The sequence below is a fragment of the Branchiostoma belcheri genome, unplaced genomic scaffold (assembly GCF_001625305.1).
Source record: "Branchiostoma belcheri isolate BF01 breed outbred unplaced genomic scaffold, Haploidv18h27 scaffold81, whole genome shotgun sequence".
Lineage (NCBI taxonomy): Eukaryota > Metazoa > Chordata > Leptocardii > Amphioxiformes > Branchiostomatidae > Branchiostoma > Branchiostoma belcheri.
In genome coordinates, this window is record NW_017804476.1 from 1,161,133 (window position 1) to 1,175,534 (window position 14,402).

At 39.8% G+C, this 14,402-nt stretch overlaps 2 protein-coding genes across 2 annotated transcripts; both read left to right on the forward strand.

Annotated features, from left to right (window-relative positions):
• The first annotated feature begins 2,824 nt into the window (after window positions 1–2,824).
• Window positions 2,825–7,394, forward strand: LOC109486550. Its single transcript, XM_019790389.1, has 7 exons — window positions 2,825–2,899; window positions 3,241–3,695; window positions 4,342–4,491; window positions 4,759–4,869; window positions 5,093–5,179; window positions 5,618–5,758; window positions 6,644–7,394. The coding sequence occupies exons 2-7, from the start codon at window positions 3,399–3,401 to the stop codon at window positions 6,860–6,862; spliced, it is 1,005 nt and encodes a 334-aa protein (XP_019645948.1). The 5' UTR covers window positions 2,825–2,899; window positions 3,241–3,398; the 3' UTR covers window positions 6,863–7,394.
• Window positions 7,395–8,895: 1,501 nt separating this feature from the next.
• On the forward strand, window positions 8,896–13,422 carry LOC109486541. Its single transcript, XM_019790378.1, has 4 exons — window positions 8,896–9,325; window positions 10,382–11,778; window positions 12,049–12,276; window positions 13,369–13,422. The coding sequence occupies exons 1-4, from the start codon at window positions 8,896–8,898 to the stop codon at window positions 13,420–13,422; spliced, it is 2,109 nt and encodes a 702-aa protein (XP_019645937.1).
• The last annotated feature ends 980 nt before the right edge of the window (window positions 13,423–14,402 follow it).

Here is a 14,402-nt window from a genome sequence, read left to right on the forward strand (position 1 = left end):
CAGACTGTTGCCATTTAACATTATATAGTTGTCATAAATATTTTCATATGTTACTCATAAATCTTTTTATGTATTACATGACTGAACTACACACGTTTTGCGAAGACTAGGAGTAAAGACTTTGACAAATAAATTAAGATGGTATACTTTACACCAGATGATCAGGTGTATTTACAAAAGCCATTTTATAGTATAATTTTACGTTCCAGCAAGATTATGACTTATCTCTCCACTTCGTACCTGTAGATATCTTAACAAGAAACTCTGAAAAATTTGTAAAAATCAGTTAGGTCACAGCAAGTAAATTTTATGGATGACATCCTCCGCAGACTCCAAATCTAATGCGAGCGCGCGAAAAAAAACACGAGGCGAGCCGAAAAAACAAGGTTCCTACAATTTAAAATTTTGACTCAGTCATCGTACAAATGGTTTTGATTCAGTGGGAACATCACATACACCGCCAGCATCACATATCACTGCATCAAAGTAAGAAACAAAACATTAAATCAGAGCCTTTTCTTGTCTCCTCTCTTCATAGTTATCTGCAATCCACCTGCCGGCATGGCAACCTCGGTTGGGTTAAGGCGGCCTAGGCTGATATTCATGTTCGAGTTCGGACGTGTATCTGCACGATTGCCACATACATGTTTCGAACCCGAATCATGTTCCACCATGTTCGATATGACGTCATTCGAATAGAACGCGTGTTCGAATTCGGGGTTACCGGCGGTCATTTGTATGTTTTCCCTGTAAACCCGCGTTGTTACGCATTTTATTCTCGGAGTATGACTTAAACGGCTTTACGCCCAGCTGAAAACAACATAATTCATCTTTAGAGTAATCCATGTTTACGTATTANCTACTTTTTTTATCAAAATTATCCGAGGCTATTTTGCATATAAGTCGAAATTTTTTAACTGTGGCGATTTTTTAACGAAAAATGACAGAAAAATAGCTGTTTCTGTCGTTTTTGGCCCAAAAAAACAGTGTAACTGTCATTTAAAACAAAATAGCCTCGGACAAAAATAATAAATAGGGGGTTGGCTTTCTACTTGTAAAATATCATGATGAAAGGTGTTGTTACCGCTTGGGCGTAAAGCCATGAAGTAAACAGCTTTTTTTTAACCAAAATGTTGATTTTTAACCCAAAAATTCAGAAGTAGTAAAAACAAAATAACCTTTACTCAATGTGTTTCAAGTACTACTAGAACTGTGTGAAGTTAAGTTGTGGTGCGACCAAGCTATCAAAAGTTACAGCCATATGTATGAAATACTAATCATAGTTGGCCATAGGCTGCCTTAACCCAACCGAGACAGACATCTTTGCCCATTTTCGGCATATTGACCACTGTCAGAAGGCAACAAAATTTCTTGTTTTTCTTTCAAAATCAGGCGAAAATTAATGCGCGCGCTGATGTCATCCATAAAAATTACTTGTTGTGGCCTTAAACAGAATGCAGAATACACATTCTCCATGTGTAATCACCAAATGCGGAAAGAAGAGTAGTCTTAGTATGTGAAAAAAATTCTTTGACAAACATGTTTGAAATTTACTAAACATGTAGATTTTTAGCCACTCAATACATTTTTCAGAGCTTTTAGTCTGAAACTATAGGAAAAACTGATTTACATTCATACTATGTTTCTCCGAAAACATATTGCTCAGTTTATAAAAGCTAGGAATATACAAACTGAGTAACTTCAATGAAGTGTTTTGTTGTCTAAAATCAAATACATGTACTTTTATCATTAAGTTATATTGTCATTATTAAAAAGCTTAGCTTTTTTTCGTCAAAGCGCAACAATTTGCCTTGTGTATCAAACAATCAAGTTAGTATGTAGGAAAGACGAACAAAGATTATATTGATAAATTCTTCACTGTAAGTGAAAATGTTATGTATTTCATAGCTTGTTTCTTTTTTATCTAACATTATGAAGTTCTTTTTTTTTCTTTCTGCACTGAAAGTCTTGTTGTCAAGTTTCAATACCAAAAAAAAAGCTTCAGTGAGGTTACATTCTAACAAAAGGTGCCAAGAATGTGTAACACTGTTGACTGTTGTAAACTATTCTTTTAAGATAAGAAAATTTGTTCAGAGAAACTGTAGTCAAAGAAAGCTGTTGTGAAAAGTTTTGATAAATATTTTCGACACTTGTAATAACTTGCTGGTCAGACGAAAAAGAGATTAAAATTGTATTAACCTGCAAATTCGTCCGTGTTTACTTTTTGTGTGTTTACATAGATATAATGGAGGAATATTGATGAATATCCATTGCTTGTCTCACATTCGCGATTACATTATTTTCAGTACAAAAATTGTCCGAGTCCTTTCTGCAGTTAAAATGAAAATTGCTGGGTGGCGCTCTTGTATGGTCAACTTAATACATACGAAGTTCGCGCCTGGGGTCAGCATACAGAAATATGAGGACAAAATCGTACTTGTTCATTGTCTACATTCAGTTCAACACTTCTGTGATGGAATTAGAATACCCATCGCTCTACTATAAGTCAGGAACAGAAAAATTACCGTTATCAGTCAGTTGGTGGGTATTTCAGCACCAAGGACAGCACCTAGTAAGTGGGGGGGAAATCACTTCTAATAACAATCGCTAGGTGTCGCTCGTGCGTGGTCCACAGTTAGGAAGCGGCAAACTTCTCTTGTCTTAGCACGGACTATGAGAATGTAAATAATCGTGGATAATATCTGTGTTTACAGCTTTTAAACACACTCGTACGGTGTAATATTTTGGCACATCCACAACCGTTACGGCAGTTATTTGCAATGGTGTAGAGTTAATTCAACTTATTTTGTGAAGAAATGGCCAGTAATGCAGCTTTAAGTTGGCAACTCAGTCGTTACAGAGCGGATGATGATCTACCTCCTTGTAGGAAACATTCGAGGTAAGCTGTTGTCATGGTTGTGTAGCTTTTAAAAGCTTGACAGTTTAACGTACGCACCGCTAACTTTAGTGTAACTTTTGCAACATTTTCTAGGCTAAGTTTGTTTGTGTGCGTCATTCTGAAAGAATGTGGACAAGTCCAACTGTGATTAAGAGAAGGGATGTAAAAAGTACAGCACTTAAACTCGAAAGAATAGACTTACATGTGATTAGCAAATCCCTGTGCATTATTCTACATACTAGGTAAAATTAATATTTATAATCGGGAAGCCACTGTATTGTATAAATAAGACATTATTTTATCCGAAGACAGAAGATGTTATTTTATGTCTCCCCTCTTAGCGAGGATTTTCGGCCCGTCCTGGGGTGACCCCCTGCGGTGTAACGTTTCACCGCACCTGCACCTGACAGCACCTGCAAACTTTCCTGATGCCCGGCTGAGTGAAATTTAAACGATCTAAACCAACTTTTACCTAATTTCTTTCACGATTTGGTCGACTATGGACGCCAAGGTGGATCTTTTGTCCATTGCGGAAGAGGATGTGGAAAGGTTTCTGTTTTGTGCGGAGTCCCGTACCGACACGCCTCCCCCTAAACCTGCCGGCCTGCAGAACGCCAAGCGCCGAAGAACTCGCCGCCGAGGCCCGATCAGCAGCAAAGCGGGTCCCTGGAGAAGGAAGATGTTGAGGCAGGGAGTGAACGGGAAGATGACGGTTCGGGACGGCCTGAGCAGGATCAAAACTCTGGTCCCGTACGTGGCTGAGCAGCCTGCGGCATCCGTATCCGACATGTCAGAGGTAACGTTAACGTTAACGTTAGAATAAGCGCGGGATGACAGCTTCACAGAAATTAAACTGATCTAAAATATACCTCAAAAAGGCACTATTCAAACATTGAAAATCCTGATACTTAGGAAATCGTAGTGTGAGTAGTATTTTCAACAGTTGAGGTCGTGAAAAATATCGCCTTTCTCTACCGAAGTATGTTTTGGAAGCTGTCAAATGTCAACCATCTTAACGTTAACGTTACAATTATGCCAACGTTTTGTACTAAATACAAATGTGATGTTAAGAAATTCGTCACACGGTGTTATGTGATGCATGTTCTGACTCATTGAAAGTGTTTATTGTCTGATTAACTACAGAAGAATGCCGTATTCAGAGAGATAAATGTTCCAGCTTTGTCAAAATTACCGGCGAGTTTGTTGACCAAAGACCCTGCCATGTAGGCCATAATTAGATATGACGTAATGTTTGTGGGCGGAGTTTCCTGAACTTGAAACCCTTTATCCAATCAGAGGCTTCAATAAAGATAAAGGGGTGGAGCTTTATACCCGAAATACTCACCGAGGCCAGGCTAATGTAACCTAAGCCAATCACATAGCTCCAGTGCATGCCTTGTAAAGGGAAGTTTCAAATTGCTGGTAAACTCTTTTTTTTTCAGCTGGAAATCATCCACAGTGCGACTCGCTACATCACAGAACTGGAGGTGCAACTGATGAAGTTGAGAACAGGGAAGACGAGTGGAAGGCATGTCAAGAATACATCAGGATCCCCCTCCAAACATTTGGTAGACTCCTCTACCTCAACCACTGTAAGACACACTGCTTTTCTCCTCTAAAATTTCATTTTCTTACAAATCTGAGGTCATGATCTTCCATACATGTTTCTATCATTATCTGTTATCCTTTCATGTTATCTGTTTTGAAATATTGAAAATTATAAACAATATGACATATGGAAAATTCAAATAAACAAAAAAATAAGCACAACTGTTACAGCACATCATATTCTTACAAGTAGTTACTACTTTAAAATGAACAACTTTAACGATAGGTAAATTTTGTACTGTAATTTTCAGGTACATGAATCGCAGACACTTACAGTTGCAAGCCCAGTCCCAAGCCCCTTCAAGAAATCAGAGCAATGTCCCAAGGCAAGAATGGACATAGTTAAGAAAGAAGCAGTCAAGGTACACTTCGTGACATTAAGCTATGGGATACTGTCATTATTTTTTGAGAAATATAATTAGAAGTCTCTATAAACTTGAAAAGTTTGAGTCCTTTTTTTTAGATTTGCTCCTTCTGAATGAAAGTCAAACATAGAATTAGGATTCAAATAAGGATTCAGATACAAGATTATTTATAAAAATGATGACGATGTAATTAATCGCTTAACAAGACCAGTCTGTTCAGAACAATACAGGTTTTCCTGGCAAGAACTATTTCAACGTTCCTGACATGGAAGACTTCAAGTCTGGAGATGAGAGGCTGGTTAAGGAGGTACGACACCTGTCTTCATGTCAACAACATTTATGATACTAACATTATGTGCTAAGCTTCAATGACCATAATTTGTTGACCACTTGAATACATGCATGCCCTCACTGTGCCAGTCTCTAGAACTCACTCCACCGACAGAACTTTCATGCGCACTGCAGTACACATCTGGAACAGTCTCCCAGACAACGTGGTTGGCCTAACCACTCACAACAACCTCCAGTCACACTGGCATCCTCTTTCCACCATCAGGACTTCTACATGTAGCTAAAAAGAACCTTGCAGTTGCTGTAAACAAATGATTACCCAGGAGTGTTACTGTAATGTTACAACCCAGGCTATTGTAACTTTACATAAGCACATTATAGAAAAAAATGCTTTTATATACCCTGCTTGTACCTTTACCTTTATCAATAACTATAATCTTAACTATCCCATCAGGACTTGACCGTACTGATGTCGCTGGACAATGGGGTGGACAGCTGTTCGTCCAGTGACTCTGTGTCCTCCCCGCTGGCCGCAGGTGCTGAAGGTGTGGACTGTGGTCAGCTGCTCAGGGACACAGATGTACTCCTCTTCCCTGTGAGACACCTGATAGTCTGTCTTCTTTATGTAGGATGGAGTTGGGGGGTAGTTGCAAATTTTAGGTGTCTATCAATATCAATATTATCATAGTATGGTCAGGTCATTACCTCTACATGTATGTACCAATGTTTTGTTTTTGGTGTGTCTGTTGTGTTTACTTGTGTTTCCCTAGCCATTGCCACATAAGATGCATGTCAGGGACACTGACAGGAAGTTAGGTCAACGGTCCCAGAATGGGTTATCTTATTTCCTATCTTTAATTTCCTGCTAATAGTATATGCATGTCTGTTGCCATACATACCATGGAAGCCAGTGGGAATTGCATAGAATCAAAAAGAAATTCACAATTAGGCCACACCAAGTAAATTTTATGGATGACGTCCTTTGGAGACCATAAATCTAATGCGAGAGGGCAAAAAAAACAAGAAGGGCCCTAAAAAACAAGATGCCTAGATTAGAAATATACTAAGAGACGACAAATGTTAGGTGACACAGTGAAGTCTTTTATTCATCATCAAAACAGCAATAAATCAGGTGGAATAGCAGTTGTCGTCCTGTCTTGTTTTCGCGTTACAGGTTTCACGTCAATCTGACGATTGCGGCAGTGTCGTGACTCTTTGTCATAGTTACAGGAAGCGGAATTTCTTGTTTTTTTTCTAGGAACAGGCCAAAATCAATGCGCGCAAGGACGTCATCCATAAAATTTACTTGGTGTGGCCTTATAGATATGACAAGAAATTCACAAAAACCCACAGAGTGGTGTTTTCATAGCTTGTCATACATCATGATTTACTAATTGCTTTATTTGTAGATAAAAAAACTTTATTAACAGTAAAACTTCACATACGTTTGTACATGTAATAATTCTTTTCCCACACATAGGACACCTTCTTCACCCAGCTGAATGAACTGCTCCCTAAAGACCTGAACACCCCTAGCGATACGATGGAATCACCCACCGATACAACCTTTCCAGTTCAAGATGAGGAGAAAAGGATCATGGGTAATGTGAGCGACACACCTGCAACCAAGATGGAGTATGTGTTTGAAGACAGTCTGGAGATTGAAGAATTTCAGACGACAGGTCTTGAGGAGGACTAAGATATTTCAAGATTGGGCCTTGAAGAAGATGGCACATACAAAGGGTGTGCTGAATAAAAATTGGTCAGGTTATGCTTCCCATGGTCTAGCAGGTTTTGAGAGAAAGCAAGATGAAAGAAAAAAGTGACCCCGAATCATAGCTGTTATAAATGTTTTTGACATTACAAACAGTTGAGTGTGGAGTTTATATTGTTAAATTTATGAGGTTATCATTTTACATTCTGGTTGCCAAATTTGGTGATGTAAGAGGAACCTACATGTAACTTTTAAATCTTAATAGTGACAAATGCCTATAAAGGACATGCGTATCTTCCATGAATTTAACTCTTAAACCTATTTTTACAGCTGAACATCTTTCATGAGTAATACATGTATGATACTTTGTAATTGTATCTGTCAATTCAAGTTGAATTTTAAAGTTATGAAATGTTGCAGATTCAATGAAATACAACTTATGTTATGCTAATGAAATACAAATAATGTAAAGACATGAACTGTTCTTTGTAGATATCAATGGTTCTTCTAATGTTCCTGTGTACACTTTAGTACATCAGATGTCATTTTCACTTGAAATGTAATGTATTAAGCTACATACATCTTTTATACCAAAATTATTGTGAGAATGTACCTTTCATGATGTTGTACCTTCATATGAATTTCATATTGGCAAGAAGAAGATCTACATTTGATGATTTGGGCTTTTGAAAGTATTCCTTTCTGTGTGTGCACAAACAGTATTAGTTTAGCATTAACTATTCAAAGAAAACTATAATTATAACTTAGATCAGTTGGAATAGACAGAATCTAATGATTTGAAGGATATTCAGTACCAAGGACATGGACTGCACAGTTGGAAAGGTCAATGCAATACAAAAGTTACTGTAATTCACTATTTTTTCGCAGCACTTTTATGTTTGTGATCATTACTATGAGCAAACTAGAGGTCGGAGATCTCATGCCTTCGTCAGAGGGACATTGTTCCAGATAAAGGAACGTTTTTTATACTAGAAGTGATGTAAAAAAAAGATGTGATCAAAGGAAAGAATCAGAACGGGGAGATTTATTGCTGTTTTCGTTTGTTGTTACACTACCGGTATGTTCTTTTATTATTACCTCCATGAAAAATGGAGGTATTGTTTTTGGCATGTCTGTGTGTGTGTTTGTGTTTCCGCACATTTGTAGTCAGCATAACTTCATAATGCCTTTATGGATTATGATGATATTTGGTATGTTGGTAACTCTTAGGAAGACCAAGGTCAAATATGGGCCTCCTGGTGGATGACCTTGGTACTGCAGCAGAACTTCCGGTTTTTGTATCTTTTGTCCTGAACATGCTATGGTCTTGACTTTTTGGTGACAGATAGCTTTTAGATGACATTATAGCGCACACTTTAAATTTTCAATGAATCACATTCATTTCTCGACGTTTTCAGAATACTAGTATGAAAACACCGCACATTTGCTTTCCGAGGCACGACACACTTCAATACACTTCCAGCAGACCTAAGACATGTACCTACACTATCTCAGTTTGAAGCAGGCTTGAAACATGTCATATGAAACCTGACCTCTGACCTCCATTCCTTGATTTTCGTGCTTTTGACCTTGAATGGCCAGGACTTTGAGTATAGGACTACGACTCTGTTTTGACGAATCGGACTTCTATGTTTACTGTATGTTGTCTCACTGTATGTTACAATGTCTTGTGTAATTTTGCTGGGCCCCCTTGGAAAACAGCTGATACAAGCTGAATTGGGGCTACCCAGCCATCTTAAGATGAAATAAATAAATAAAAATGTCTCTGCAAAATTCAGTCTGCTGGTGGGTATTTCTCTGACCCTGGGACTCCTATTCGAAAATGCCTGCGTCTCAGACTTGTAATCTATTGTAAAACATGAAATGTATATTCAAGCAGACCTAATAAAATGTTTTAGGTATGTGACTGTACTTTATATCCGGTACGTAAACATTAAGGCTCAGTGCGTGTTGCAGCGCGAACAAGCGAACAGAAATCTGGTGTGATGGTGCGAACCATGGCACTGCTGTACTTCCTACTCCTGGTTTCCAATCAGCTACTGCTCGTGTCAGCACCAGCTTTACGGTGCCCTGACAGCTGTCGCACTAGCTACTCTGTAAATCTGTCGGAAGGGAAGCGACTCTCCTGTCGCTGTCCAGACAAAAACTGGCCAGGGTCCCCCTGCAGCTGGATTGGGTACAGAGGAACGTATCGCTTCCCTGCATGTCTCGACGCCATACCAACTGACTTCGACAAAGCCACGTCATCGATCTTCATCATGCACCTTCGTTCCTCAACCATTTCCGAGCGGTCTTTCCCAAACAGCCCAGAAGTACGGTTCCTTGTGATCCTACATTCCAACGTGTCCACGGTACAGCCAGGGGCTTTCCAAGGTCTGCCACTGCTGAAAAGCCTTTCCCTCCGCGACAACCGTATCTCCAGTCTTGGTATGTTGACAAAAATGTGTATTTTGGTTCCTGATATTTAATTTTGTGCTTTTTTATAATTATTTTATAAGGCCATGTTGATTTGATTATATGGATGACATCCTCTGGGAACCCCAAAACTGATGCGCGCGTGCGAATAAAAAAAAGTTTTAGCCAAAAAAAAAAGTTGCTTTCACTATGAAATCTACGTGGTCATGAAGGTTGAACAAATGGCACAGAATATGTTGTGGCGAATAATCTACTCTTCGAATTCATTTCTTTTACATTTTTGTCTTTTTTCCTTTGATTTTGGCATTCTACGACAATGGTATCGTTTCTAAATGTTTTCCTTGCAACTTATGGTATATTTTTGCTCATTTAGCAACTGTTTTGCACGATTTACAGTATGGTTGAAAACTTTTTTTTTTTTTGGAAACGGCCGAAAATTCATGCGCGCGCGAATGTCATCCATATAATCAAATCAACATGGCCTAAGTTATATGAATTGTAAATAACATCACTCTACAGTATTTCATGTTTAACTTGGAAATAGCAGAAAATTACGTGTAAAATGACTGATACAATAAACTGTTACGCCCCTCCCCCACTAGGATAAATTTGTACAGGATTGAGCCGAATAGACTAGCTTAAACTGAATCGATCTGCCACCTATCCAGCTCAGCTACAATCCACCTGGATAGGAGGGTCATACAAATGTGGGAATGTTCCCACTGAGGTAAAGTTGCCCAGATCGATTCAATCAGCTAATAATCTATTCAGATCGATCTGGTACAAATTTATGTGGTGTTAGTTGCCACCATCTTTGAGATTGTTTATTATACTTGTTTCAGTTCATAACAATACACTAATTTGAAATACATTGCGGCCACTAATGTACATTTAGTACAGTCAAGTTGCTGAATTATACATATTAGGCAGATACACAATGGAATAAATTATCATAAACAACTAGACAAGATTAGTACATACATGTAATAATTACTTAATGTTGATAATCAAGAAAAAATCTTTGCAAACTTAAAATAACTTACAGTATTCTGTTTTGTTTATCCTCAGAACCCGATACCTTCCTTGGGCTTGAGAGGGTAACAGACCTGAACCTTGAAAGGAACGCCATTTCCGTCATATCCCAGCATGCGTTCCGAGGCCTGCTTCTCCTGGCCAAGTTGAGGTTGAATGATAACCGCCTGCGTTCCATGCCCATCGACGCACTCCTGCCGCTTACGGTACTGAAGCATGCAAGCCTGCAAAGAAACCACATCACCACGATTGACAGCCAAGTCCTGCGTCTGAGCCACCTACAGCTTTTCCTAGCAAACAACCAGCTGAAATGTGACACAAATCTCACCTGGTTCATCTGTCATCTGCCAGAGTTGAATCACATCTTTGACCGTAACTTCCTGATGTGTGCATCGCCTACTGACCAGAGCGGAATTCTGCTTGCCACCGTGAGGAAGGACATCAGGTCGGGGGGATGTGATGAAATTTCCACCACAACAGGTCTGCATACCCACCACACTAGTCCGTATAACTACACCATTCCCACGGAGATGCTATACACAAACGCCACGCGAGGCTCAAAGTACAAGGCTACAACAAGCCAGGCTACAACCAGGACTGACATTGTCACTCTTCCAAGTTTTGGCCCAATCCTCACCGAGAAAGATGACAGTTACCACGTCAATGCCGTCATTGTGGCTGTTGCTGTGCCCCTCCTCATGGTGTTGGTATGGGTGATTGCCGTCTGCTTGTACGAACGCTGTCACAGCACAGATCCGGCTCGTCACAATGCCCCTGCTGAAACTGATGGAAACTCCACTCCTTCGGACAGAGACTCAGTCACAGGCAGACAACTGAGTTCTGTTGAGGACCAGACATCAGAAGGCAACAATGACATTGAGCCATACGCTGTGTCATACATGGATGTGTCGGGGAAAGGGAAAAACGGCAAGCTTGCACCGTACGCAACAACTTCCTTTGCTAACATCCAGCCAAAGGAACCAGACAATGATGACATCCAGCCAATAGAAGACAACGATGACATTGAGCCGTATGCTGTGTCATACATGGATGTGTCAGGGAAAGGGAAAAACGGCAAGCTTGCACCGTACGCAACAACTTCCTTTGCTAACATCCAGCCAAAGGAACCAGACATGGATGTGTCAGAGAAAGGGAAAAACGGTAAGCTTGCACCGTATGCAACGACCTTCATTGATGAAGACCCAGGGCCACAGCTTCAGCCGTATGCAGTGACCCATGAAGAAGACCCAGGGCCACAGCTTCAGCCATATTCAGTGACCCACGAAGAAGACCCAGAGCCACAGCTTCAGCCATATTCAGTGACCCACGAAGAAGACCCAGGGCCACAGCTTCAGCCATATTCTGTGACCCACGATGGAGACCCAGGGCTGCAACTGACAAGAAACATCACGCATCCAGTCACCCAACCAAGGGTTCAGTCACTGCCAAGAGGCTACATGAGGGCAGGTTATATGTCACTGACAAATGTCACTATAAACCAGCAGGCAACAAAGGTCGCAAAATCAAGGGGCCAGTCACTGCCAAGAGACCATACACTAGCAGGTTATACATCACTGACAAATGTCACCAACCAACGGACAGCAAACGTCACACATAAAGTCACACAACCAAGGGGCCAGCCTCTGCCAAAAGACCATGCACTAGCAGGTTATACATCACTGACAAATGTCACTAACAAACAGGCAACAAACATCACACAACCAATCATCCAACCAGGGGGCCAGGCAAAAGAGGCCAACATCAAGCCAAACTACGAGAGAGGCTGTCTGTCAACAAGAGACAGCAGGGGTCCTTATGGACTGGACGAGGGGAAGGAGGTCCCAAGTGTCAGTGGGACGCTGTACAGGAGTGGCTCACAGCACACTGGTGCAGAGGACAGCACATCTCACATGTTGTACAACACAGCTCAAGTATGCATAGCTCATGGACAGCCTGAGGTCTCGCATAAGTTTTAATAACTTAAATCAAACAAACTATAAAATGGATGTACCATCAGATGCAACGGACCCCACAAGCATACCGCTTCCAAACTGCATCGCTTTGATCCAAGCTCTCAGCCCTTGATGAAAAAATGCCAAAGGAATTCTTTCTCCATCTTGCCTTTATCTAAAATGAGTCTCATAAAAGCAAGATGGAGAAATAATGAAATTATCCCTTTGGCATTTTTCATCAGTACATGTATGCCATGTATTCTCCTCAAGGACTGAGCGCTCAGATCAAAGAGATGCCAGTATGATTAATTTCTGAGCGTTTCTGGATGTTTCACTGGAAGTGCTAAATATTAAAAGCTTATTGGTAAGGCCACACCAATTTAATTTCTTGGTTAACGGATTCGCCGCTTCATTTTTTTCAGGTTCTCAAATAAAAATAAAAATTTGGAATCAACTGCAAAAGGCTCATATTTTGCCCTGAACAGTTGAAAACAGTCCTTTTCATCCTAGTTGTTACAGTTATTCCATCTTTCAATGCAATGGTATCATTAAAAGTTCAAAATTCACTGTTTAAATTTTGAACGAGCATGGTGTGTTGACTTTATGGCTCCTACGGTACCATTTTGGGCCATAATAGGATACCTAGGCCTGTTTTTATTTTTTTATTTTTTCGCCCGCCCGCTCCATTATTTTTCTAGAAAAATCCGTTAACCAAGAAATTAAATTGGTGTGGCCTAATCCAAAATTAATGCACTTTCAACAGACAGCTAATGATTCCACCAAAAAGTAGTTTTTAGATTTATCAGTTTTGGTGCATTTTTTTCCTATATGAAATAATATTTATTTAATGGTTCACGATACAAAAAGTATAAGTTGCACGCCCAAGGAATGTATTATGCAACAATATTCGTCATGTTGTTGTGTCTTGGACTTAGAAGAGCGACAATAAAAATGATGAGTATTGAAAAAATGTCTGTATATTAAGTAAAATGTACAAAAATATTGAACAACTGAGTTATATGAGATTCATGTTTCATCAACAACTAACAACTTATTACATTGTATTTATAGCTGGTAGCCAGGCGGGTTGGATTCGATTATGGTCTCCAAGGACAGGACTGTTAGAGTGTGGGACGATTTTCACCAAATTATGATCACATTGGAACAGTTTTGTTTTAGTGAAGCTGTACAAGTTCTACTGCACCCCTGTGTATCATGCATTCTAGATTTCTGCTTTTGGCTGAGATAAGGGGATTATGAATGCTTAACCCTTGTCCTGATGACATTTTTTACACATTATTTTCCAATAATTGCATGTCCTAAGGCCACACCAAGTAAATTTTATGGATGACGTCCTTTGGAGACCCTATATCTAATGCGAGAGGGCGAAAAAAAAAAAAGGGCCCTAAAAAACAAGATGCCTAGATTAGAAATATACTAAGAGACGACAAATGTTAGGACACAAATTGAATGAGGTGACATAGATTAACAAGCAAGAAGTCTTTTATTCATCATCAAAACAGCAATAAATCAGGTGGAACAGTAGTTGTCGTCCTGTCCTGTTTCTTTCATCACATTTTTGCAGGCCTGCAGAAACAAAGCATGTGCTCTTTACCCATTTCGCGTTACGGGTTTCACGTCAATCTAACGATATGCGGCACTGTCGTGACTCTTTGGTCATAGTTACAGGAAGCGGAATTTCTTGTTGTTTTTTTCTAGGAGCAGGCCAAAATCAATGCGCGTGAGGACGTCATCCATAAAATTTACTTGGTGTGGCCTAATCATGATCAGGTCACAGACCCTGCGGTGGCAAAGTTACTTCTACATTTGTTGCGTTTTGCTGCGGTGTGATGCTTTGCATGAAAAATACCCCCAAATCGTACATATGCAGGGCGCTATATGGAAGGTACTGTATGTGCAACCCATATATATATGGGCTCCGCAGGATTTTTAAAATGTACAAACAAACTACATGTATTACCTTAACCCTACACTGAAGTACATGTAGCCATTTGTTTACCTGCTTACTTGCTTAAGTACCAATTCTCTACTAGTTACACTAAACAACACTTAAGCAACACAGACACAATGACACTTATGCTGGC